At 44.5% G+C, this 27,957-nt stretch overlaps 1 protein-coding gene across 11 annotated transcripts in view; it reads left to right on the forward strand.

Moving 5' to 3' along the window:
- LOC109881845 (armadillo repeat protein deleted in velo-cardio-facial syndrome homolog) overlaps positions 1–27,957 on the forward strand; it is a 235,978-nt gene that overhangs the window by 81,047 nt on the left and 126,974 nt on the right. For all 11 annotated transcript variants that reach the window (XM_031805122.1, XM_031805146.1, XM_031805128.1 and 8 more), the window contains 3 exons: positions 20,090–20,198; positions 26,453–26,545; positions 27,276–27,558. In XM_031805122.1, the coding sequence (XP_031660982.1) occupies positions 27,334–27,558 (225 nt within the window). In that variant the 5' untranslated portion in view covers positions 20,090–20,198; positions 26,453–26,545; positions 27,276–27,333. The remainder of the gene's footprint in view (positions 1–20,089; positions 20,199–26,452; positions 26,546–27,275; positions 27,559–27,957) is intronic.

A 27,957-nucleotide genomic window follows, 5' to 3' on the forward strand; every position in this document is an offset into this window, starting at 1 on the left:
TTTTTCTTTGTGTGTGGTACTGTCTATTTAAATACTATATATACAGTAATGTCTTTTTATGGTTAGAATTGTTGTCATTATAGTGGTTAATGTGGCTGTACTGTTTATGTGCTGTTACAGTGTTCTGTATCGACACGTTATTGTATTAACTCTGCGGTTGTGTTGTTGGAGAGTGGCTGTTATTGGTTGAGGCCTGTATGTGTGTTCTATTATTTCTAGTGCTGTATTGCACTGCCCTGGCGGTGGTGACTTTGGGCTGTATTTTTGTCTGCTGGCAGTCTATAGCTCCATTATGTGTTCTGTATGGTAATGATGTGGTGGTGGGGATTGGGATGCATAGCGAGAGTGGTGGCGGTGCTGTGAGGGGAGTCTGAGCAGCGTGGGGCCTTCGAGTGTGACTAATCCAGGGGGATCTCCTATGCTGTCTGGCTGCATGGCTGTCCTTCATGCATCATGCCTCCACTGATGGGACAACACGCACAGCACAGAGCGTCATGCCCCAGCCACTATATAATCTAATGCTCTTCTAAAGTCATACTGCAGAAGTTTTGGGGAAATGATATAGGAAGTAGTATTAGACCTACTATATATATTTTCTCTATTTTTGTGTTTATTTGTGTCCAGTCAGCCAACATTATGATGGGGAGGTTGTATTTGCACAACATACAGTTCCGTTTGACTCTGCAGGTTCAAGTTCCTGCAATGAGGAGAGGAATCAAAGTCTATGTTTGTCTTCAGTCTTACTTCGAAGACTCCTATATTAGAGATTTCCACTGGCCTGTATGTATAGACTTCTTTCTTCGGCTTATCTACAAAGTCTCATCTGTTCCCCTGACTTATTTAAGGTCCTGTGAGACACGTGTGATTGGATAGAATTTGAACCAGTTATATTTATTTATATATATTTTAATACTGTTACTAATTCTGACTCTGATCTTTACATGACATTGTAATCAGTCATCTTGGGGCGGCAGGTAGCCTAGTGGTTAGAGCTTAGGGCCAATGTTCCGTTTACAAAGGAGTAAAATAAGTTAACATTTTGGGTTCCAATTGGGTAAGGCAATTGAAACTAAGCTCATAAGGAATGTAGAAGTTGTATTCAAGAATCAATTGATATACATCATGAATTTAAAAGCGCACAAAAATGGGTGTGGCAATCACAGATTGCAACGGCAACTTCCTGAGTATTGAAAGGAGAGAAATGGGGGATGTATATCTAGTGTATGAAGTAAATTATACTCTTTGTTTCCAGTGCTGCTTATGGAGAACATTCTAGTCACCTTCTCAAATTGTGTCCCGATAGAACTTGTAGGAGTGAAATCCTATGTTGCTATTGGTATGCTAATAAATTGTATGTGGATGGGGAAAAATATGATTATTTACAATCAAACTGAGTTTAGAATATTTTCACACAAGCAGTTTTGAATGACTACTAATTAGTCTTCTAGTGTGCTGAGTGAATAATATGTCTGTTGTTGGCTGTGGGTGCACTGTTATTCCCTTTCTGATTTGGAATATTTCACTCTAGTGGAGTTTCTCAAGGTACCAACCAAGTTCCACAATGTCTGCCAATAAGTGAGCATGTCATTTTACATCCATGCCTTCTCTCTCTCAGCTGCCAGGACATGAGCTATTTAAATTTTTACCACTCGGACAGGGGTCTGTTTTGTCTTTTTCACCCCCAATAAAAAGAGGTAATAACTGAACCCAGGCCAGTAGAAATGCTCAAGTGTCGACTAAGCATAATCATTCACAGAAGTTTGATTCATGATTTGTATTTTTCTCTTGTTGAGAACCAAAGCTTTGTGTTGTAACTGAAGCTTAGAATTGATTTCCTGTGTGTGTGCACTCGTATATGAGTGCTCTTATGCGTGTGCGCGTGTGTGTGTGACTCTGTACGTGTGTGTCTGTACGTTTCCCGTGAGAGAGCCCAAATCCTATTCTCAGATGGTTGGAAAGTGTATAGGAATGTTAATTTGTGTGACTGTGCTGCTTTGGAGATAAGATTAGGCGGGGGGCTTCAAGCATGTATGATGGGTCTTCTTTTAATAGATTCAAGATCAGGTTGACCCACTGCTTCCATACCACCATGAAAGGTGCTATTTTTTTCCCAACTAAAGGAATACTTAATGACCGTCCACAGCCTCCAGTCACAGCAAACCAGACCTCTCTTGTTTCCCCCTGCTCGAATCACAGTCCATGTCTCCTCTATTCTTAACAAATGGAGATATTACATCTCTCCAAATGGAGATATTATATGGAGTAAGTGAATTCAACTGAAGATTCATGTATTATCAAGGCTTAAAGATTATTATTTTTTTTACTTATGCACATGAAGTACTGTTCCTTTGCAGTAACAAATTCCCCCCCCCCCCCCCTCGACAACGCACGCACGAACAAGTGCATACACTTCTCCCCCTCCCTCCCTCTCATTCCTACCGGAGCCACACTTTCAAGGGCATTGAATTGGCATGAAGTCTGAGAATCCAGCAGAAGGCAGAGAGAGGGGAGATGATTACACACGAGCTACACAACCCCCTAGCAACCTCTGACTGCAGGCTTATCCTCACAGATGCACCATATGCATTACAAGTTAGATTTTTTTCTCTGTGTTCTCTCCTCTCTCTCTGTCGCTGTCTCTTTCTGTGTGTTCTCTCTGTTCTCTCTGTCGCTGTCTCTTTCTGTGTGTTCTCTCTGTTCTCTCTGTCGCTGTCTCTCTCTGTGTGTGTTCTCTCTGTTCTCTCTGCGAAACCATTTTTCCCACGAGAAATTTCAGCATTTGGTGTTTTGTTGGTGGTGGAAAATGTTGTCTCTTGGCGCAGCTTCAGAATGTCCCATAAGTGTTCAATTCAATGGATGGGGTCATTGTCATCCTATGGGGACATAGCCATGGTAGACAAAATAAGCCTAAGCGTGATGGAATGTTAATTGCTTAAGTCAGGAACCACACCTGTGTGGAAGCACCTGCTTACAAAGTATATTGAATCACTAATTTACTTAAGCGTTTCCTTTTTATTTTGGCAGTTACCTGTACATTCATCCATTACGTCAGAAAATCTGAAACCCCCTTGGTGTGTGTGTGACTTTAAAATAACTCTCTCTGCGGTGTCGGCGTGCGTCAATAAGCTCTCCCAGTCGCGGACTTGGCTAGCTGCTTTAGGAGTCATTGTGGAGAGAAAGAGAGCCTCAGTTCTGTCTGAGGTGTACAGTGGGGTACTATTGATTTATGACTGCCAAGGAGGCCTGGGATTGCCTGCGTCCCAAATGGCACTTAATTCCCTACATATAGTACACTACTTTTGACCATAGCCCTATGTAGGGATTAGGATGGCGTTTGGGACAGCCGCTATAAACACCAGGTGGGAAGGGAAACAGACAATTTGTTGGGTATGCTTGCCGGACAGCAATTGGCAGCATTAAATCGTCAGTGGTGGTGATAATAATAAGCGTCGGAGGGAGCAACTCTCCAGAGATGAGTAGTAGTGGTGTGTAATATCAAATATCCTCAGTTTCTCTATCTTTGTTCTCTGCTGCCACCTGTAACCAGGCAACCCCAGCTTTAATTGGTAATAAAAGGAGGGAGTTCCACTTGAGCTGATTTCACATCGAATTTCAACAGGTCAGACCTGTTCTGTCTACGGATATGTTATTCAAAGCAAGTTGTGTGTGGTGAACCAATAGTCTGGCAAATCAAAGGCCACGTTACCATATTCCAATTCATTTTAATCTAAGAAAGCACAGATCATTTTTTTCCCACAAATACTGTAAAGTATGGTCTCACTTCATCGATTCACCCATTTAGATTGTTGATCAGGTCTGATTTCAGGGTCTGCACACCACTCAGATCAGACAGATTTAGGATTTCCAGTCAAGGCTGACCTGGTTAGATCTTCACTGGACCGAGTCACTACGGGGCCACGAGGGCCACAGAGACCGCCCATTGAGGGGACGGGGGTCTCTGACTCGTAGGTCCATTGATCCTTGTCATTTCATTCAACAAAGCACCCATGAGGCAGTTAGACTGCTGCACCCTTCCACCCACCCCAAACCCTGGCCCTATGTCTTCCTGTCTGTGACATACCAGAAGTCATTTCTACTCCTGAAGTCTAGCCGCCTATCCTCCTATCTGCCCACTCCCCTTCTAAGGGCACCATCTAATTGACCTTCCACCCATAGCTGCAGCCAGCTGCCTGTATAAGGCTCCCTGACTATGTAGCTACAGCAAAAGAGTAGTGTGTAGAAGCCATCCAGCCTCCCAGCTGATTATGAAGGAGCAGCAGACAGCCCAGACAGAGCTAGATGAGGTTGGGAGGTGATGGAATGGAACTGCTCTGCTCCCCCCAGTCTAAATGAAAGGGCTGGGTCAGTCAGCAATTGAATGGCTCACTCTCTGCATGGGAGATTGTGATTCTGATTGTGAGAAGAGCGAAGCTAGCAGATCTCTGCTGCAAGGTTGACTTGTCCCTCTGTTCCCCTCTTGCCGTTGTCCTCCCCCCCCATCTCCAGAGCCCTATTCTGTTCCCACTACTAAACCACAATGGCTCACATAGACCCCTCTGGACTCTCTGTCTCGCTCTTTGTCTCAGAATAAATACACCACAAAGTTGGGAAGGGTTACTTCCTCCCTTCATCTACCAGGGAGATTCAGTGTGGGATCAATACTTTAACCTACTTCTTCTTTAACCTGTTTTCTTCCTGTAAAGTAATGAGCAGGGCCCCAACCTGAGGTGGGTGGTGTACTGTGCTGTGGCACAACATTTGCTGGCACTGACTGCTCTGAAACTGATGGAGTCGGCGGGACTGGAGTGGATGAAAAAGACCTCTGTCTGTATACACTGGAGCCAACCACGGTGTCTCTTTCACGCACAGAGTGACATTGTTGTACCAATGTGTATTGCGACAGTATAGCCTTCTCTATCCAGTCCATAGTGTAACAAATTTAATCATTTGTTCCGCATGGGCTTGAATTGGACCATACAGACAATACAGAGTGGCCTTGGTGTTTTTTTGTTTTGTTTGCGAAGGCATCCTAGGGTTATTGTGCCTGATTACTAAACACAGGAAACACACATTTCTTTGAAGGTTCTTCCCAAGCATTTATTTGGCTGTGTGTACTGAAGATATATTAAGTCTGTTGTACTTTATAATCACGTTTACCTGTGTTCCCCAAATGGCTGTTCTCTAGTTAGTGTTGCCGAACAAGTTTACTGTTATTGTCATACTCTTTTTATTTTATTTTTATAGTGATTGCAGTGCACTGGGCTGTTTTAAAGTACCTCTGCGTTCAGTGTTGCTGTTTGAGTTGTCTGCCTGAGGAGGCGACCTAGCTAGATCGGAGGCCCCAGACGCTCTGGGGGTGGAAGAGAAGGTCTATTGCATCAGACAGAACCACATAGGGATCAAATCATATGATGCCAAGATGAAAGGAACTCTGTATGTAAAATAAGTATGGTAGGTAAGTCTGTTCCATACTTCTAATAGCATGAGATCAGATGCACAGTATGTGTATGAAATGTTGGTCTCCAGCCACAGTCTTATTGTTTTATCATGTAACTTCTGATTAACCATGGTATGTATACGTCAAATTTTAGACTGTGCAGCATAGCGCAGGTGCTGCACTTGACAAAAGAATCCTCAAGACGTGCCTCGTTTGGAGAGGTGGGAGGAGGAGTTTAGCAGAGATTCGAAGCAGTATTTTTTTTTGACTGCCTTATCCGTGGTGCCCCCGAAGGAAGCACCAGAATAAAGACATGTTATGTTGGCCTCGACCCTACTTGACCTGATGCCACAAATGGCTAATGCTTCAAAAGCGAGTGTTTTGGCGTTAGATTTCCCATGGTTGTCACTGTCTCAAATTCTACAGTTTGCCATTTTGTCCCCACACTCAGTCTAAAAACATAAAGTCACTCAGCCTATGTTAAGTAGCCTACTTAAAATTTCATAGCCAATTTCAGTGCGATTTTTGTATTGCGTCAGGAAGTAAAAGGGTAGACTTGGTGGATGTTAACGAACCCCTGTGAGCACACTTTCTTTTTTTGTCTGAACAGTCATATCCCTTTCGCAGCTATGATACATAGCTAATTAGGTTTTTATATGCTGGGTTATAACTAGCTGAAGCTCCTAGCACCAGTGGCGACGCGGCCACAGATATTGGAGGAGCAGAATGCATTGGCTGGTACATGAACTGTACATCATTGAGAAATTGGATCGGTCTGCCTATTCCGAGTCTGTCTCTGGATGCTCTATAATTGTGATTTCCCCCAAACGTTCTTCTGTTACCGTCTAGGTTTGATGCCATTGACTTTATGTATGCCAGGAATCATTTGGCACATTTACCTTACAAAACAATGTCATTGTACGCTCCCGAAATGACCGTTCCTGCCTGTTTGATTTCACAATTGTATTTATTATAGATATAATAACGGCTCAGAAATGATCTCATGAAGAATGCAGTAACCCGATTTAAGAGCAGAAATATGGGACACTCGTTGACCTGTTGGAATATCATTATGAATGAGGCAAGTTGTCAATTTAGCCTTAAGGTGTATCCACTTTCAGGTCCCTCTTGTAACAAGGGCATTGTTCTTTGGTTGATAAACCCTCCTTTGAAAGGAAATCTTTTCTCTAATCATTCTTTTTGGCAATCCATTCAGATAGATCGTGGGTCAGTCTCTCCCCCTGACGGTCTCTGTCTCTCCCTCTGTTCTTCAAAAGGCGTGTTTTTGCAGCTGCATGCACTGCAGCAGGAGACGCTATTCTGATCAATACTGTGCAGTTTGAGTATTGGGGGAAATATGACAGGGATTATCTCTCTGAAAAGCCCAGAATGGATATGAATATCTTATCCAGTGAACAGTCAATAATCAGTAACAGCCCGGGCATAGCATCAAGCATGGCGAATCAGTCAATCTTTCAACGTCATCATCCACTGCTCTCCTATCAAGGCTTTATTTTGGTTAATAGACACTTATTCGAGTGCGCTCTCAGGTGAGATCAGCTCCTCTTGCCGCTACACCTGCATTCCTCAATGTCATTGAGACCGATAGTCCCAAACAAGCGCGACTGATGATTTTTCGGTTGATGGACAGTGTGCTGGGGCTGGTTGGGTGAGTCACAGCAGTTTCCTGCTCTGGCTCGGTTTCCTCTCCATCTCCAGGTGCCTTAACATAGTTACTCCGACACCATAACAAGTCAACCTCCGGTGGCGGGGCGGCAGCATGTCAGTCGTCCTGACGCTTTGTGCGAGTGAGTTAAAACCAAATGTAAAGCGAAAGATTTGTATGCGAGTAGAGAGAAAATGTGTGTGCAGGTGTTAGTATCAGTGTCCTGGCCACACACAGCCTGACGCTCTCCTTGAAGAGCACAGCAGCACTTTATCCTGCCGGGGACCAACAGTCAGACCCCACGGGACCCAGAGGCTCAGCAGGGTCAATAGAGATGCACTGCCCTATCTGGGGAATGTGACAGGACCTAATTCAGCTATTTGTAATGTTCTAAATTTCCCCAACGGCGCAGGAAAGGAATGGCAGGTCAGGTGGTATGAGCAGTGTGCCGCAGTTAAAAGCCATGACTTTGAAAGGAGATCTTCTCGGTGCGAACCATATAAGTTGTATTAGCCTGTGAAATTTCTTGTTGTAGTGTTTTAAGCTATTCTTTACATAATGCAATCGATTACCTGGGAAGTTTCTAACGCTGAGTACTTTGTGCTCCAGAAATAATCCCCGTATTAGTTTTTAATGTGTAATACGTTTGGCTCTGTCGAACTTAGGGAAATCAGAGGAATGTGAAATGACAAGGTTAGCTTTGGTCGTTAGCCAAGTTGGCTTGTTATTGTAGCGTCCGCATGAGATCTGCAGTGGTGTAGTTGGCCTTGGTAATTAGACAGTACCTTCACTCACAATCAGGATGTTTTGGCTCCTATGCTGTGTTTTTGCTGCATTGTGAGTGTAGAGCACCCACCCCACTCCTACTGCCTGATTCCAGGCAGCATCACTGAGGTGTGTCGTAAGGGCTCGGGGGAACACAGAGTACAAAGTCTTCCTCAGATCTGATTTTAATACCAAGGAATAGGAATTGGCAGCCGAATTGGATTTATTTTTTCTAAAAACAAGTAATGACATTGTTTTGAACCGATGAATTTGTGTAACCCATAGAGATCCTATTATAGGATCTCTATGATGTTGCCTGGCTGTGTGTGTGGTATTCCCCATGCTGTCCCTGTGGCCTTTCCTCTAAGTTTCTCCGCTCCGTCTTGGGACAAGGCGGAGTTATTAATTGGTGTTCCTGAGCAGACCGCCTGCTCCACGCCACATGACCGAGCCAAGGGTTTGCTGTAAAATCTCCAAGATGGCTCTAAGTAAATCTCCCATCTTTGAATAGATTAAGAGGGAATTGTTGTGAAGGATGAGAGGAAGAAATATTCTGTTTTATAGACTCACCGGAGTTCTCACACTTTCTCATGCTGTATGAAGTTGTGTGTTTTCTGTTTTCAGCTGTGTTGGATGTGTTCAGCTGAGCGTGGTACATTCTTGTTGTCCTGGACATTCTGTAGTGGCAGCCGGTCTTTGTCAACCCATGTTAAAACCCCTCATATGGCAGTTTGCTGTTATGTTACACCTGACGTTTGGTTTGAGCACTTGAGGTAATTCCAGGTTTGTCTCATTTTAATGTCAAAGAGAGAGGGAGCGATGCCACACAACTCACAAACGTCTGCCAAATGGATCTGGTCTCTATCTCTAACACTCTCTCTCTCATGGATTTGTCTTCTGCTTTTCAATGCCTGGTGTTGGTCAGCTGTGACGTACCTGTTGTGATACCTGTTGAGTAGTCGCCAGCTTACCATCAAACCATGACCACGAGAACCACAGGACAACATGACATGGAACGTAATAACACCAACATTCTAGTACATTCTTGTTGCTTTGCATTGCCATCACTGTGGTGGATACAGTATTTATTTTTCAATGTAGGTCTATAGTGTTGTGTTTTATCACTTACTTGTCTATCTTCACAATAGCTCTTGGGAATACAAAATAGCATTGTGGTCTGTTTGAATGAAAATAAATATATTGTAGTTGGCATGAAACACTGAATGATTCTATTGGGAACAAGGTTTTGATTGTTGGTGTGTCCAGGCTAAGTCCCAAAGCCTTGACACTGGCTGTAAATTGTACCTATAAAACTCAGGCATTACTGAAATGCATTGGCAGCCTCAAGTTGGCCTGGACTGTGGGTTCTACTCAATCTAATCCTGTAACGGGGAGTTACCAGGGTCAGTTACAGAATAACAATCTTCCCACATATTCAGTTTTGTCTCTTAACAATTCATATGAATTGCACATTCATTCATGCATGGCCAACAAATATGTAATTAAAAAAAATTGCGACCAAAAGCCCAGAGTCTGTTCAGTAAAGGAGCAGGATGATGGAATCTGTCAGACTGAATCAGCAAGTGACTATCATTTAATGTGATGACTGTTATTTATTGAAAAATGACCTATGTTTAATTGACAATCAATTAAATTAATAATGTAACAACTAACTCATTTAGGGGGTGGGGGGGTGATCTGGCTATCCTCAAACATTTGCCTAGCCAATGGGTGTCTTTTTTGATCCTCACCAAGGAGAGTCGTGACAACTGGTTGTCTGTCTCAGTTAACCACCTCTCCCTCAACAACCTCCCCTCTCCAGAGAAGAACCACAGTGCCTGGAAGAAAAATAATATCCATGAAACATTCATGAGAATCCCATTACCTCCTACATCTTTTCCCTCATCCCTCGGTCTTCCCTTCAACCTCCCGCCTCTCAGAAAGCCCATCTCAATTGGTTTCTGGCACATTGACCTTTTGACATGTACCAACACATGTGCAGTGGTCCCTGCAGCAGATGCTTAAACCGGTGTGATTAGAATGATTATTTGACACGTCCAGTTTTGATTGACGCAACAGTCAGCGTTTTTTTCTCACAGAAACAGTTTTACTCAAACACAGTCCTATTATTTGTAAGGAAAACAACAATGAAGGCAATACGAGCGCCAGCCAGGGGGGAAAGCTTTGCGCTAGACTGTGCAAATGTCTGCATACTTGATCATGGGAAACACTCGGGAGGTTCTTGGGCTCTCATTGAAGAGAGAAGTTTGTCAGGTACAGTAAAGTCTCAAACACAAATTCGCGGCAACAGTTAAATGGCCTACTTTTATGTGAATCAATGAGAAGGTGGAACACACCTCAATTCAAACTGTTAGAAAACATAACTTAGAAAATAATTTCTAATTTCTAATTACAACTGTCCAGTGTCTCGGAGCAGGGATGCTGATCTAGGATCAGTTTTGCCTTTTAGTTTAATGAATAAGATGGGATACCTGAGTACTCCTACTCAGAGCCACTTGGTGAATACAGGCCCAGCATAATTAATAATACTGACAAACTATATAGATTACATTTACACTGAAGTCTGTGGCGTGTAGAGGGATGGCAGACCTAAATACTTACACCATCTCAAATATGCCCTAAGCAAGCCATATTCTGGATCTATGAATACTAAGAACTCAATGAAGTCTAGTGTGAGCATTTCTATTTGAAGGTACACTGGGTTAATTTGGCTTTAACACTTCCCTGATTTAGTTTTTATGAGGTCTGATATCAAGACACACAGTTTCAGCATCGGTGAACTGTGTTTTCAGGGTGTATTTCACCAGGATATGCTTTTTACAAACTACTGTCGCTGTGTCTCAAATATTGTTACCCAATTCTCCTTATAGCGCACTACTTTTGTTGAAGGCCCAAAGGGCGCAGTTCAGATGTAGTGCACTAAAGAGGTAATAGGGTGCCATTTGTGATTCAACCTCTGGCTCCAGCTATCTGAGTAACATATAATGCGTTCTATTTAAGCCTCAAATTCTTTTTGAACACCTATTTGGACGAGGAGGTTCATTATTCCTCCTGAATGACTGACGGAATGGAAACTCAATTCAAATAATTGAAAGTGCAACTACCTGGATTTACTTCTGGGATAATCTAAGGAGGACTTTATTTTTTTCTGGCTGAACAATCACATGTGACTAGAAGAAGAAAACGGGAAGACCTACAGCGTGTTAGAAATCCATACAGCCAGGGCTGTAAAGAGCAGTACTAACCGAGTAGCCGCCATCTTGTTTTCTGCTCACAGTTTCCGGTGACCAGTGGTTGGCAGTTAATGACAGTGGAGCTGCCTCTCCTTTCCGTGGCCAGCTCAGGAAATGGTGAATTACCCAGCGTTCTATAAATACGTCTTTTTTTTTCTTACTGTAAAAGTGGTGGCCAATTACGTTGGGCTGACTGCTACAGCATTTCATCCCAGCTAGCCCTGGGATGAAATGCAGTAGTTGACTTGGACAGCATCACACAACTCCTGTTAAAGGGTTCATTGGTGATTTAGTAATTGCTTTCTCTGTAGGCTAGAGATTTCAACATTTTTGAAGATGAGGAGAAAAGTGGAGACTCACTACATTACCAAAAGTATGTAGACACCTGCTCGTCGAACATCTCATTCCAAAATCATGGGCATTAATATGCAGTTGGTCCCCCCTTTTGCTGCTACAACTCTTCTAGGAAGAAGATGGGAGGAAGATGTTGGAACATTGCTTCCATTCAGCCACGATCATTAGTGAAGTCAGCAATGATGTTGGGTGACTAGAAGTCGGCATTCGAATTAATCCCAAAAGTGTTCGATGGGGTTGAGGTTAGGGCTCTGTACAAGCCAGTCAAGTTCTTCCACACCGATCTCGACAAACCATTTCTGTATGGACCTCGCTTTGTGCACGGGGGCATTGTCATGCTGGGTCTTGCCCAAACTGTGCCACAGAGTTGGAAGCACAGAATTGTTGAGAATGTCATTGTATGTAGTAGCGTTAAGATTTCCCCTCACTTGAACAAAGGGACCTGGCCGAACCATGAAAAACAGACCCAGACCATTATTCCTCCTCTACCAAACTTTACTGTTTGCACGATGCATTGGGACAGGTGTTGTTCTCCTGGCATCCGCCAAACCCAGATTCGTCTGTCGGACTGCCAGACAAACGCGTGATTCATCACTCCAGAGAACATGTTTCCACTGCTCCAGAGTCCAATGGCGGCGAGCTTTACACCACTCCAGACGATGCTTGGCATTGCGTATGGTGATCTCAGGCTTGTGTGCAGCTGCTCGGCCATGGAAACCCATTTCATGAAGCTCCCGATGACAGTTATTGTGCTGACGTTGCTTCCAGGGGCAGTTTGGAATTCTATAGTGAATGTTGCAACCGAGGACAGATTTTTACGCACTACACACAAACACTCAGCGGCCCTGTTCTGTGGGCTTGTGTGGCCTACCACTTCGTGGCTGAGCCGTTGTTGCTCCTAGACATTTCCACAATAACAGCACTTACTGTTGACTGGGGCAGCTCTAGCAGGGAAGAAATTTGACAAACTGACTTGTTGGAATGGTGGCATCCTATGACGGTGCCACGTTGGAAGTCACTGAGCTCTTCAGTAATGACATTCTACTTCCATTGTTTGTCTATGGAGATTGCCTGGCTGTGTGCTTGATGTTGTACACCTGTCAGCAAGGGGTGTGGCTGAAATAACTGAAACTTCTGTGTGTGTGTGTAAATATAGTGTATACACACACACCTCATCTCTGTTTTATATGTAGCTGCCCCCCCCCCCCCCCCCCCCTTCTCCTCTGAGTGGTCTGAAGCTAATTAGCAAGGCTGGCTGATTAAACGATGACAGGAGATGTCATTGTCTGTGTCATGGTCTTTATAACGACCTTCACCACACACACACACACACACACACACACACACACACACACACACACACACACACACACACACACACACACACACACACACACACACACACACACACACACACACACACTACACATGCAGTATAATGCCCTAGAGCTTATAGCTCCACTGTCAGGCTCCAGTTTCCTTTACTTCATTTGTTTGTTGCAGTGATTAACAGTGATTAGACTTAACAATTCTCAGCAATTGAATATGTTGTTTCTTCCCTCAGCCAGTGCTCTTATTTGCTCGCCAACAATATGTCCTTCTTAATGAAATGATAATTGGTGTGAAACATGTTTATTGTCGTCTAATGAACTGTAACCCCCCCTCCCCCAATCACCTTCTATGTAATGTTATGACAGCGTGACAGTACCAGTCCCCTCACTCTGCACAACCACAGCCAGGAATAGACCTAGACTGTATCCCAAATGGACCCATGTTGCCTACTGCCTATATAGTGCACTACTTTTGACCTGGGCTTTGGTCAAACGTAGGGCAGGGGATAAGGTATCATTTGGGGGACAGCCTTAGAGACGATAATGTCCTCTCAGCAGCTGCCAATCAACACGTGCCTCTCATCCTAACCTGAGATCAAGTCCTGCTTCCCTCCGTGGTCTCTCTGGATGGATTCCGATGAGAGCAGAGCCCTGCACATACCTTCCTGGGTTGCAGTACTTGGTGTTACATAATTGAACAGTACAAGGTTTAGGCTGCCCTGTCAAGCACAAATCCCAGCGCGGATCTTTTATTCAAACTGGCAGCGTGTAAACTCCTCCTTGCTGACTTCTGTTGCTCCATCAGGTAGACTGATCAGCCATATGTTCTAGATGAGAACGGGGCTCTGGGATGAATTCACAATCAGCCTCCTGGGGTCGGACAGGCACACATGTAAGCGTACACAGAGGGCTCCCGAGTGGCGGAGAGGTCTAAGGCACTGCATCTCAGCACTAGAGGCGTGACTACAGACCCTGGTTCGATCCCGGGCTGTATCACAACCGGCCGTGATCGGGAGTCCCATTGGGTGGCTCACAATTGGCCCGGCGTCGTCCAGGGTAGGCCGTCATTGTAAAATAAGAATTTGTTCTAACTGACTTGCCTAGTTAAATAAAATTTTAAAAATAAATGTGTACAAAGACACACAGTTGTTTTACTATTCTTGTGGGAACCAAACAATTGATGCCCATTCAACATTTTATTTTCCCTAAACCTAACTCTAACTCTAACCGTAACCCTAAAATAGCCTTTTTCCTGGTGGGGACCAGCAAAATGTCCCCACTTGTACAAATTGTCATTGTTTTACTATCCTTGTGAAGACTTTTGGTCCCCACAAGGATAGTAAACCCCAAAACATACACATGCATACTGTAGTCAGTTGGTCTCCCACCACTCCTGTCTAATCACTGTCTGATCTGACTCTCAGTGCTGTCTTTGAAGTGTGTGTAGTAATGAACACTGGTCTGAACACTGACATATTTCCTGGTTTTATACTGCAACTGTTGCTGTCCGTTTCAGGGAAAACGTTTGACCCTTTTTGCCAATTTTTGTTGTAAATTCTTCTCGTCCTCCACAGAACCTGGCCGGAGTCCAGATTTGGTTCTGTGTATCTGACATTAGCCTCAATTTAACGTTTGATAATTACTATCAATAATATCAGAAAGTATATTTTTCTAGAGTAACAATTTAAAAATGGAGGCAAGTGGTATTTTTGTAGGCTATAGTGTAGGTCTCGAGTTGTTGCGTCGACGCTAATTGAACCTTTTCTTCACAGTGGAACTGTGTTGTCCCAACTAGGAATATAATTCATTGCCCTTTTAGAACTCGAGCCTCCAGTGTTCTTATGAAACTCCTTCACCTTTAGAACCAGAGCTTCCGGTGTCTATATAGAACTCATTCACCTTAACTAGAGCCTCCAGTGTTCTGTGTGCGTGAACCTATGAGGAGTACAGATGTATGTGGCAGAGAGGTGATGCGTGCTGTGATGTAATCAAACAGCAATCTCAGACAGTGGCTTGGAGTGCAAACATTGATTATTCTCTCACTGCTACTGGGGGCATGCCAATCCCTGTGAAGATCATAGAGGGGAGGTTGAGGGGGTGGGTGGCATCTGATGAAATTCCATCTGGTATCTGATGAAATGAGATGCAGAGATGCTAAAAACCTTACTGTTTTGGGGCTGACTCTGGCCCTGTTGGAGTACTTTAGTAATGCATCCATCCTCCCAACCTTCAAGTATTCACTGATTTTTGAATTAGCTGGATTGGTGGAAATAACAGGGTGGTAACCTTGCCTCAAGGAAACAAGGAAAGAATGATGCGGTATTGGAACAGGGTCATGGAGAAACTCCTCTGCTCTTTCTGTTGTAGACTCTGCTGTCCTCTGACACTCTAAGGGCCTCCGGATCCACAAACATCCCTGTTAAGTCAGCTTTCTCTTCCTTCCCACAATCCTTCAGATTTTAGAGCGCTCTGCCAATTTGTTTTGGCAGGAAATCTTTTTGCCGTTGGGGCATTTTCGATCTGTCTCCCTGTCGCTCTCCACCTCAGTCTGAGTTTTGATGGGCCTGCCTGGCTGCAAGGTCTTTTTTCCCTCCCTGTCTCTAATAGAGGGATGGGAAAGCTAGCTGGCGAAGGTCAGCTCTGGGATAAACGCTCAGCAGCCTCAAATTGAACCATTTCTTTCTTTCTTTCTTTTTTTCTGATGTTGGCAGCCCCGTCAGCCGGCTGCACCTAATGATGATGGGCTGTAATTTTCGGCTGGAATACTCAATTAGATGCTCAGGTCTGCAGGAGCTTGGAACTCACTGGCTTCACAATGGAAAGGACAGACAGCTGTACAATATTTCGTCTGGGATTTTTTTCTCCATCAGCGCGAGGTGGATGGATTACCTGGATACATGGAAATGTGGTAGGCTTTCTCCTAACCCCTCAAAAATAACGTCAGGATCAGGGGGATCAGAATGTCATTTCTTTCCGGCCCTGATTATGCCCTTTCCTGACGCTTGACACAGAGGCACAGGGGAGCCGTGAGCCGTGATGATGAGTAGGACAAATACGTAATACCCAGAGTGCCAGCATGCAGCACCACGTCTGAATGGGATGACGGCTAAGCCCAGGCTTTCAATAAAGGTCGTCTCACCTGAATGAGGTTTGGGGGGGCCTCTCCACAAGACTCCACCTTTTGGCAAGTGAGAAGCCTGCTGGATTTAAGAGCACATTGTAGAGGTCATCGTTATTTGTATTCGAAATTAATGGACTACTAGTCTTTGAGGAATTTGTAATATGTGAAGGTCATTTGTTATTGGCAGACATGGACTGTATCCTTTGGAGAGTTTGCTCAATTCAGTTTCACCATACATTCCTTCAGATTGGACTGGTCCTATGCAGCGGGCTCATTCAGAGCTAACGGAAGTGGACAAAGTCCATAAAAGCCATGAGGCTTCCGTAGAATGGTATTTAAGTCTTGGTTACAGTACATGGTAATATTTAGATGTGGTCTAGTGTGCTTGTCAGCATGCTATTCACACTGGTATGTATTTACTCATCCCCTTGGACACAGTTAGGGAAAACATTTTGTGTGTATGGTTACATTTACTGTATTAGATAGGGGCTGAGCTACTTAAATAAAACATTTTCAAGATAAGTCACTGTGACTATAAATAATCTCAAGTAATTTATGAAATGTAATATTGTCTACCTGGTGACACACACACCTCTCTGCCTCTCCACTGATCTATCACTGATATCAGGGAGGAGGAGTGCTGCAGGGTGGAGGATATTTTAACTTGGCCACTCATACCTGCCAGCTCCCCTCCCAGAAAACCCTGCATTGCCTTGGTGACAGCGCAGAGAAGCGACCAGATCAATCAGCCAATCCCCAGATGGGATGTGTCCCAAATAGAGAGCACCGTGTTCCCTATATAGTGAAATACTTTTAACCAGAGGCCTATATAGTGCAGTATCTAGCCATTTGGGACGCCCAACCATCTGTCAGCCAGGGCCCCAACCCATTCATTATTAATTTGAGAATTACACTGGGGCCTCCTCCAAATGGTGCGGGGCGTTGTGATAGAATATGCAAGGTTCTGCATAATGTAGGATTGAAATACAGTAGTCAGTACAGTATCAGGAACTAACATTTACACAATATTTCTTCAGTTAGCTGCAGTGCCGGGATAGTGATGTTAGGGGTGACACTTAGTCATGCTGGTGGTGTGTCATAGATGGACTGACTCATGTCTGGCGGGAAGGTTTTTAACAGGATAGACTGTATAGCATAGATAAATTTTTTTAAGGGATCACAATAACTTGATTCCCTCTTTTGTCTGCATGACACAACCTGGAGAGATTGGGGCACTTAAACTCCCTTTATCACATTTTGTTTAAAAGGTGTGTTGCCTAAGTGCCACTTTGTTCAGTTATTGTGTGCATTGGGTATAATCGCCCATTTTGAAGTTCTCTATCGGGGGCTCGCCTTGCCTGGGCTGTGACTGGAGAGTGGTGTGGTAACTAATGCAGCCTGGACACAGGCTTAGCTCACCTTTTTGATGTTTGTCCCAGAAATCCAAGGTGCTCTAAGCATAAATGTCCTTTAAGAGAAAGAAGCAGAGATTCCCTGGAGAGGTATTCTAATCCTGCACAGAACGAGAAAGTTGACAAAAAAAATAAATGCAGGATTTACCTGAGGGCCTTGCCGATCATAGTTAATAAATGCAGGATTGGGCCTCCTGGGTGGCGCAGTGGTTAAGGGCGCTGTAATGCAGCGCCAGCTGTGCCACCAGAGACTCTGGGTTCGCACCCAGGCTCTGTCGTAACCGGCCGCGACCCTCCCGGTCCGTGGGGGCGACGCACAATTGGCCTAGCGTCGTCCGGGTTAGGGAGGGCTTGGCCGGTAGGGATATCCTTGTCTCATCGCGCACCAGCGGGCCGGGCGCAGTGCACGCTAACCAAGGTTGCCAGGTGCACGGTGTTTCCTCCGACACATTGGTGCGGCTGGCTTCCGGGTTGGATGCGCGCTGTTAAGAAGCAGTGCGGCTTGGTTGGGTTGTGTATCGGAGGACGCATGACTTTCAACCTTCGTCTCTCCCGAGCCCGTATGACACCAGATAATAGCTACTAACAATTGGATACCACGAAATTGGGGAGAAAAAGGGAAAATAATAATAATAAATAAATGCAGGATTTACCTGAGGGCCTTGCCGATCATAGTTAATGAAATATTACCTGGCTGATTGTGAACCGTGGAGCTTATTTGGCCTGTAGTCTAAAAGCTGTTTTTAGAAATGCTGACAAAAAATTATGCATTGGTGAATGGGACCAGCTACAGTGATAACCTCCCCTACAAACAGAACCAAAGACAAACCAGCAGGTTATGGCCGTAAGGAGCAGTTGTACAGTTTGTCTACCCATGCCAAGGCTTGTCTGATTTCATCAGTACTGAAACCTTTAAAGACTCCCTGCCCAGCAGTAGCAGTGCCCTCCTGTCCTGTCAGGTTATTAGACCCACTGCTAGAGGACACTCCCTAATCCGTTAGACAGTTTCAAGTCCAATTTCTCTTCAACAGAAAGGGATAACCATTTACTGTACAAATTAGGTTGTTGGAGGGAGGGGGGGGACTAGGTTAGTACACTGACCTATTCTGCTACAGGGGAGAGTGAAAGACTGAGGTGTGTGTGTGTGTACATGCCAGTGGCGGTCAGTGCTGTTTGATGGAGGACAATTTGTTTTTTTCATGAGCATGGCCTTATTTCTATTACAGCATATTGGAGGACTCATTCATATTCCATTCACCCAGTTAAATGTAACAGCGATAGATTTAGGCTACTACATTATACTCAAATGTTTCTCTATATCCATCATGAGGTTGCTACAACCTAGCCAATGAATGAACGTTTACAATGTAGGTGCACACAGGTTGAGAGAGAAATTTGAGATGACAGTGACACATGGACAGACAGTGACGCATTCAATACCACCTCGCACACGCTTGCCTGCATCTAGCTGATAGAGGGTGTAATCATAAGTCCAACAATTGCAAAATAGAGTTTCTATTGGACAAATTCAGGTATGTTTATCCTTGTTTTTGTTCCGTTTTAAAAAATGTTATAAACACAATTGGTGGATGAATACACCCCTGATCACCTGTAAACACAGTTCACTTTCGTAACAGTCACGTTGTATTCCTTCTCGCATGTATGCGCTCTCCTCCTCTGATCTTTTCCCTTCGTCACTTGTGGTCTTCAGTGCAAAACACATCTGTTGTTTGTGACCAGGCGAGGGAACCTTTCCAGGCCAAACCATATAACTGCTACACACAGCCTACATCGTTGTCAACATATTAGCTAAAGTAGCGTCATCGTCAACATTGCTAATAGAACTAACGCGCTAGTAAACTTGCTAAAATCATGCAGTAACGTAAGTGTACAGTCAGTAAGCTGTTTAGCACTTACACCGGCGGGCCCCGGTTGCAATAAATTAGTCAAACGAAAGCTTACCTTGACTTGAAATAGTTCCAGTGTTGTTGGATAGTCATTGCCAGCAAGCTAACATAGCATCCCTATGATTGGTTGAGTAGGCTAAACTAGCTAGTTGCTTTTGCCATCTAAGTAAGTGAAAGTGAAAAAAATAACCTCTCTTGCTTCTCAATTTTGGAAAAAATTACATCTCTTCAACTAATGTCTTTCTCTCTTTGACTCAACTACTCACCACACTTTATACATTGCAGTGTTAGCTAGCTGTATCTTGTGGTTTCAGTACTAGATTCATTCTCTGATCCTTTTATTGGGTGGTTAACATGTCAGTTCATGCTGCAAGATCTCTGATAGGTTGGAGCACGTCTTCCGGAAATGTTCATAATTACTGTGTAAGTCTACGGAAGGGGGTGAGAACCATGAGCCTCCTAGGTTTTGTATTGAAGTCAATGTACCCAGAGAAGAACGGAAGCTAGCTGTCCTCCAAGTACAGCATGGTGCTACCCTACAGAGTGCTGTTGAGGCTACTGTAGACCTTCAATGCAAAATAGTATGTTTAAATCAATTATTTGGTTACTTTAATATATTTAGTATAGTTTGATCTTAAAAGGATAACTTTTTAAATGTTTTACAATTTTGTATTTTTATGAAAATCACGGAAGATGCTCCTCCCCTTCCTCCTCTGAGGAGCCTCTGCTAGTACCTGTGTGTGTGGGTGTGGGTGAACCTGCAGCGGTTGTATTATGTAAAGGGATATGGTTGTTTGGTTGATTATTTATTTCCCCATGTCCTTGTTTTCTCTTCGCTGCAGCTGCTCTGTGAGGCAGATCTCCCAGGTGGATCGTAGCAACGCGTCAACTCTAATAGAGCCTCCCCCAGTCCACTCCCCAGCCATCTGACAGACCCAACAAACATCAAAGGTAGCTACCCCACTCTGCCACTCTTCTCGCTGTCTCCGTCTCTCTGCCTGCCTGCAAAAAGGTTCCATTGAACACATCATTGAGTCTATTAACTGACAGAGGGGCTTTTTTGTAACCTGAGGAATACTGTGTACCTTTTGCTGCTGTCTTGTCTCTTTTTGATATGACTTGCCTTCATTCTGTTGTTATTTCTGATGTTTGAAGTATGTAGTGTGGTTTTGGATACTTGGATTTCGTGCACTTTGAAAGATGTGCTCCTTTTTTTTTCATCCTGTTTTTTTTTCTTTCATCTTGGCTGTAATTACTGGCATCACATGTATTCTCTCTAATTGATTGATGTAACAGATATAGAAAATACTATCTACATATCAGTGATGCCACACTGTAACATTCTAGCTAATATGATGAACTAGCTTACTGAAAATACTGTCCAGAGAGAGATGATGTTTCCAATGTTGGTCTATACTGGTAAGAGGTAGACCTAGCTGTACCCCGTATGTTGAGAGACGAGCTGCTCTGGGAGCCCACTCCCTCTGTGAAAGCATGAGCATAGACTTATATTTTATGTGTGGAAATACGAGTAAAAATACCAGTGTGTGTGTGTGTGTGTGTGTGTGTGTGTGTGTGTGTGTGTGTGTGACTGTGTCGGTCTCAGGGTTTCCACACAGAGAAGAGCTTCAAAGATAAAAGGTGGAAGAAAATTGATGGTAAACAATTGCTTATTTTCTTAGCGTTTTAAACTTTTCAGTGATGGTTCGCCACACTCCTCGCTAAGCTTTGCTTATCCTGGCATCACTATACCCACCAGTGGATTATCATTCACTTTACATTTCCATAGAGGACAGGCGCTTTGAATCCCAAATTGGAGGAAGGATACTGAGGATCGGGTGGCTGAAAGTGTTTTTTTTTTGGGGCTCAATGAGAGAGAAAAACCAATGTTCTGTGTGGAAGCCCTGAGACCAAGGCGGTCACACACACAAACCTTTAAAGTCAAACGAGATTACCTGTTCTGTTCCCAAGCTATTTAAAATGGCTGATAGGCTTTTGTTAGTACCGTTGCGTTTTTAAGGCCTTTTAGAATATTAGGCATTAGAAGTGACTGTGTTCTTGGAAGCTAATGGCCTGCTGCGTTGCCAGAGCCAATACCTATTAATCGCTAATGCTAGCATTTCTTCATTCTCACTCCGACTGCCATTTGTGCAGCGCGCAACTCATAATGAAGCACTCTTCTCTCTCCATTACCCTTGTTTTTCTATGGAACTCCCAGCTCAGAGTGGACGATGAGAGCACAAAATTAAATACTACCCTTTTTTTTATCCAGAAAATATTACCTTCCCCTGTTATTTTGTCCTTTCATACTTTCTCTGTTTTTAGACAAATGTTAAAGACCCCAACACTGAAGGTATAATGTAAAACTGTCGTGTTTAACCATAACCTCTCTATTTTGGATGGAATTTTCTTCAAGTTTGGGAATAATTCCAGCAATTTTCTGGCCATTCAACATACTACAAGACTCCTGAAGCCTAAACTGAATTTCTGACATTAGGATTAATCACTATTAGACTCAGTCATTCCCACATAAATGCTTTGACATTTTGGACAATCTGAAAGAAATATCACCATCTGCATCCCAAATGGCACCCTATTTCATACATAGTGCGCTACTTTTACCGGAACACTATGGGCCCTGGTCAAAAGTAGTGCACTATAAAGGGAAGAGGGTGCCATTTGCTATTTAGAATAAGGGCCAGGAATTCAGTGCTTGTTTACATTTCTGAATGATGCCTCCTAATGTCTCCAATTTGGCGTCTAATTGTTTGAATGTATTATCCATCGGAGAGCTCAGGTGGGCTGAGGGGCAGGCTGACTCCAACCACACACACACACACGCACAGGATCAGGTGTTTTAGGTAGCCCTTTGTGCCATTGAGACCTCCCTTCTCAGATGGGCATCAGATGGGTTTAGACAAGGAATTAATTTAAGCTGCAATTATAGGCCCTTGAAATGGGGGACTTGACAGTCAGGTTTCCAGCCTCTCCCTTTTAGCTCCATCAGGATACCAGGCACTGCTGGTCTCACTCAATTACCCTCAACAACCCCCCCACCACTCCCTACACCCTACACACCAATTCCCCTGCACTCCTTCCCACTCAAGCCCACCCCACATCTGGGGTTTGGGGGAGGGGGGGGGGGGGGCTCTATAATGCAATATAAAGCCAGGCTCTCTCTTTGTTCCTGGTTGAGTCCTCTCAAAGTGGGTCTTAATTAATTTGCACAGAACGTCTTAATGTATCATTCAAAGCTCTTTTGGAGGAGGCTATAATGCTAATGAGGCAATACTAATCCAACCTTGGTTTAAATTCGGACACTTTTTAAGGAAGTTGGGCTGAGGCTCAAAAGGCAGTAGCAGCAATTTGATTATATTTGTCCTATGCTCTCAAGGCGGAGTTAGGGTGGATGTGGGTGGCTATAGGTGTATTTGAATGCCCAAGCCTGTACACTGAACAGTGAAGGGCCTCGTCAAGATGTTTACTGAAATGACTGTAGCCTTTGTATTGCTATTTGACATTCCCTTCTAAAATTCCAAAAGACCTGGGCCCAGTTGCATAAAACATCTTAACTTAATTTCCCCCTTTTCTTTTAATTAAGTGAAAAAGTTAAGGATGCCCATGAGCTCCTTACGTGCTTCATTCAGTATGGATATCAATGTAAACAGCATTTGTGGAGGTTAGTGTTGCTTTCCTCTGCCCTGGTTGCAAAAGTAAAGGCACAATTTGTTTTGTGGGCATTGCATATACTTCCTCCATAATCCCCACAATGTGTATTAAAGTAGTGGACGGGAGGTATGCGCCATATCAGTTAAGGCTGATGGAACAGATCAGAATGTTTAGAATAAAATGTAGATCAACTATTATTTCTTAACATTTTAAGGTTAGTGATATGCACGCAGCATTAGGCCTCCAAAATGCAATTTGCAACAAAACAGCATTCTAAAATCTGAACCACACATGCGAGGTTTCATGGACATATGGAAATATCCGTCAGATATTTTGGAAGAGGGAAGATCTAAAGATGCGACAACAATCACGGGTTGCTAATATGACAAGGATAATGCCTTTGGCTGCTAGACAATGAAAGATAGTTAAAAGAAAACCAATAGAACAGGAGAAATTGTACGGTATAAGGAAGTATTTTATAAAATAATTGCCTTGTTGCTATGGTGGAATTTTGGTTTGGCTACTTTGAAACAAGGTAAGACATGCCTCATAATATGAAGGAAAACATCCAGGTTTCAGGAACAGGGAAAATATAGCAGTGCTAATGATAGGGATAGCTGTCTTCTGGTAGATGGAAATGCTTTCCCAAAAACATAAAATACAAGTTAACTGCAAAGTAGCTTATCATGATTATTTGCATCAATCCAGCGACCATTCATTTCGTAAACTCCATCTCATGTGCGCTATGCTGATAATCAAACAACAGTGCTATGTGCCAGTGCACTTGAATTAAAGGGTAACTACGCTGAAAAATGAACATTTCTTAGAATTTTCCCAGACCTCCGTGGTCTCCTGATGTGGTTTAAGCATTGTTCTGGACTTAGAACATCAAATCCGGTTTATCCAAACACAACAAAAAAATTGACTGGGCAAAAAAATGAAATCAAAAACCTACATGTGAATTTCTGACTCAGTTGACAGCCTCATTTATCAGTTTCAATAGTGGGCACACTATCAGCCTACTTGCACAGTACAGCTTGGTTTGGCGTGACTGTGAAAGACCAATATGGGATTAATCATTTTAGGTAATTCAGAGTGTACTGTCACTGTTTCTCATATAATTTTTTTACACGGGGTTCCTTTCCTTCACCGGGCACGCCATTTGGGATTTGCAGAATACCCCCTTCTCCAGGCACCACTACACCACTGGTGGGGAGGGGAGGGCTTTGAAGAGTGCAACTGGCTGGCTGCATCTCCCCGTCAGGACCACCACCACGCTGGAAGTGTGGGCGTGTGATTACATTTATTACCAGGCTATTTTTAGCACAATACAGGCCCAGGTTTGTGCTGTTAATACATTCATCCTTTAGGAAAAGCTCCGCACCGGCATAACTGGGACTCAGAGCAAGTGCTGCATTCTGTGTTCCCTCTGTGGTAGAATAGAATTTACACTGCTTTTCCCTTTAAGAGTGGTTACCTCATTAGAGCTGTCAAATCTATCACATCCTTTGTGGAATTAAGTTAATTACGTTTTGATCTTTCAGCTTTGAATGTTATGAAAATGAGTTATCCCCTTTCTTCAGTAATGTTATCACCACACAATGTCATGCTTGGCATCCCAGTGTGTTTTGTACTTAGTTGCGTGGATAACAGGGGTGTTGGTTATTGGTGGATGGGGTTAAACAGGGGGAGACATTGGAGTGATCTCTTCTCCCTGTCCCTTCAGCCCCAGACCATTAGCAAACATCTGCTGTGTAAGGTCTTAAACCAGCCCTGTGTTTTGAGGGGGGAATTGTTCAAATTCACTGCCTGGGTACTCTGGGTTATTTTCAGTGGCCATGAGTTAACGGTAATGATAAGCTCCCTGGGCGTAGCTCACATGCCTTCCATATTCCCCTTGTGAATCAGGAGGGGAGCAGCTAGCTCGCGCCCAGGGTCCCTGCCCTGGCTCCCGTCCCCCTCTCCAGCCCCAAGGGAGGTTGAATCACTGGACTTAGCCTGTTCAGGAGTCTATCAACTGTGTCCAATCAACATGGCTCACTATCTGTCACTTTCAGCTGTCTCAAAACGTAGATAAAATGGTTGCCGCTAGGCTAGACAAGTATTATACTATATTTACCATAGACCAGAGCGACTATTTTGATGTTGAAAGCGGTGGCAAACATATCCAGTAAGCCCCCACCCCACCTGATCTCTTTGAAAAGGAATAGTCCTGAAAAGTACAGATTAGGATTTGTGATTGTGGGCATAGCCTCAATCAGGCCTCTCATGTTTGTCTGTGTGGAGAAAGGAAACAACAAGGGAAAAGCCCCCGTCAACACCAAACTACCACTGCACCGCCACACCCCTCATCCCATCGAATCACTCCCTGACCCATCACCGGCTCAACTTCAAGTGACATGAGCTCCTCCATTCCGCTTTACTTTGAGTGGTGTCAGACCATTCTCCATTCTGGATAAATAATTGATCAGCCAGAAACAAACATCAAAGGGGATTGTTCGCTTCAAAGGGAATAGGGATCTCTCTCTCTGACTCTCACCCTCTAGTTCCTATATGGAGAACAGGGAGTTGTTTCTATATGTGTGCATATGGACGCGCGCGCTCGCACACATACATATTGCAATCCAACCTGCTCAGGATTATCATCAAGACATCTGCATCTCCTGCCATGCTAACGCTTGCTCTCTCTCTCCTTTTCTCACGCTCGCTAACTCGCTCTCCTTTTCTCACGCTCGCTAACTCGCTCTCCTTTTCTCACGCTCGCTAACTCGCTCTCCTTTTCTCACGCTCGCTAACTCGCTCTCCTTTTCTCACGCTCGCTCGCTCGCTCTCCTTTTCTCACGCTCGCTCGCTCGCTCTCCTTTTCTCACGCTCGCTCGCTCGCTCTCCTTTTCTCACGCTCGCTCGCTCTCCTTTTCTCACGCTCGCTCGCTCTCCTTTTCTCACGCTCGCTCGCTCTCCTTTTCTCACGCTCGCTCGCTCTCCTTTTCTCACGCTCGCTCGCTCTCCTTTTCTCACGCTCGCTCGCTCTCCTTTTCTCACGCTCGCTCGCTCGCTCTCCTTTTCTCACGCTCGCTCGCTCGCTCGCTCTCCTTTTCTCACGCTCGCTCGCTCGCTCGCTCTCCTTTTCTCACGCTCGCTCGCTCGCTCTCCTTTTCTCACGCTCGCTCGCTCGCTCTCCTTTTCTCACGCTCGCTAACTCGCTCTCCTTTTCTCACGCTAGCTAACTCGCTCTCCTTTTCTCACGCTCGCTGGCTCGCTCACCTTTTCTCACGCTCGCTCGCTCACTCTCCTCCAGCTTCCTCGCCCGCCCTCCGGTCCGCCCGCCCGCTCGCTCGCCCTCTGTAGTTAGTTCAAAGTTGAGTTGATAGATGTCCTTGTGTGGTTTGACTGAATACAACATGTGTTATGAGTTTGTTATTGCTCAGTGATGTATCTCTTTCCCCACTTGACTTTCTGGACCTTGAAAACAATGCTGTCATATCTGTTTCAACCCGTCTGATCTGAAATCTCATTCTCTTCCCTTTTTTTCCCAGTTTCTCTTCCTTCTAGCTATCAGGCTCTTCCACTCCGTGTCTGTACAGAGGGGGATGTCTGTTATCTAACTGCTCTGTCTACCAATCTACCAGGTGTGTATTCATAACACCCTGTGCATGTGTGTGTTTGTGTGCACAGTTATGTGTATGACACTTGATGTACTGTATCCTTACTCTCATTTGTTACGTGATCAACTCCCTTGATATCATTCCACCATCCATTATTGATACCAGTGTTTGACAATGACATAGGCTATACATAATTTTGTGTCTGTTTACGGAAGCTCGTGATGGTGAACAGTATCATAGGCATGGTTGGCAAGTCGAGTTGGAGCATGCACATCTTGGGTGTATGCCTGTGGAAATGTACAGTGGGTGTCTTCCACATGCATCAATGCTGGGCATGTGCATGTACTGGAAATCAGCAGTTGCGTTGATGGCACTACCAGGTGAAGTAAGTAAGACTGACATTTTGTGGAGGAAAATCACCTCATCCTGAACCACCGCCAATTGTCTATTTTGAAGATTGTTTGGTTGCAATTGTGTGCAATGCTCATCCATGTTTTGACACTTATGTGGGACTGTGTATTTGGCTCATACCCTTGGAACAACCTCATTTCCCTGTAATTGGTGTTACAATCACAACACAATTGAATGAAGTGTTTTTTAAAAATGTATTCTTCTCTTTTCATGGGCATCTTCGTGTTTGGTAGAATACAGCCATCAAGCAACTTTGTCAGACAGGTTGAGTGTCTGTAATGACCTGGTGACCCTCTCCTTCTCTCCATCCCCTCCCTCCTGACCTCTGACCTACCTATTAAAGCTCAGCTCAGTCCAATCTAGCCCTGCTCCCCTGACTCAACTTCCGGCCACCCTCAGCCATGGAGGACTATGAGGTGTGCTCGGCCGCCAGTATTCTGGCTTCGGTGAAAGAGCAGGAGGCGCGTTTCGAGCGTCTGACCCGGGCGCTGGAGGAGGAGCGACGCAACGTCTCCCTGCAGCTGGAGCGTTCCAACATAACAGCCGACAGGCTCGGAGGGACTGGGCCTAATGCTAACCTGCCACCCAACAGCCAACCCCTGGCCTGGCAGCAGGTGGTGATGCAGGTAAATCATGCCAGCACGCCCCGCCTGCCCGTCCCCCTAACTCCCTGCTTACTCCGACTATCTAGTCCCCCTCCATTTGAGCTGCTCTGGCTGCTCTCATTCCATCGCTCTACACCACCATATGTATTTGGTGCATTGCTCTCGAGGCGACGTGTGGTGACGCCATCTTTTTCTCCTGGGCGGCTGGCAGCTGATCCAAGCTCTTATGTTATTCCTGATCTGTTGTGCTGCCTGGATAGTGATGTAATCATTACAATGTGATGTGGTGATCCCATCTCCTTCTACCCAGTGCTCTTTTGATATTGTTTTGTGGTCTTGCTGCTGATTGGATCGTGTCTGTTCATACAATTCTGCCTGTGGCTGAAGGACGTTTTGGTGTTGGTCGGGCCTTGGCTGGGC

The sequence above is a fragment of the Oncorhynchus kisutch genome, linkage group LG3 (genome assembly GCF_002021735.2).
Source record: "Oncorhynchus kisutch isolate 150728-3 linkage group LG3, Okis_V2, whole genome shotgun sequence".
Lineage (NCBI taxonomy): Eukaryota > Metazoa > Chordata > Actinopteri > Salmoniformes > Salmonidae > Oncorhynchus > Oncorhynchus kisutch.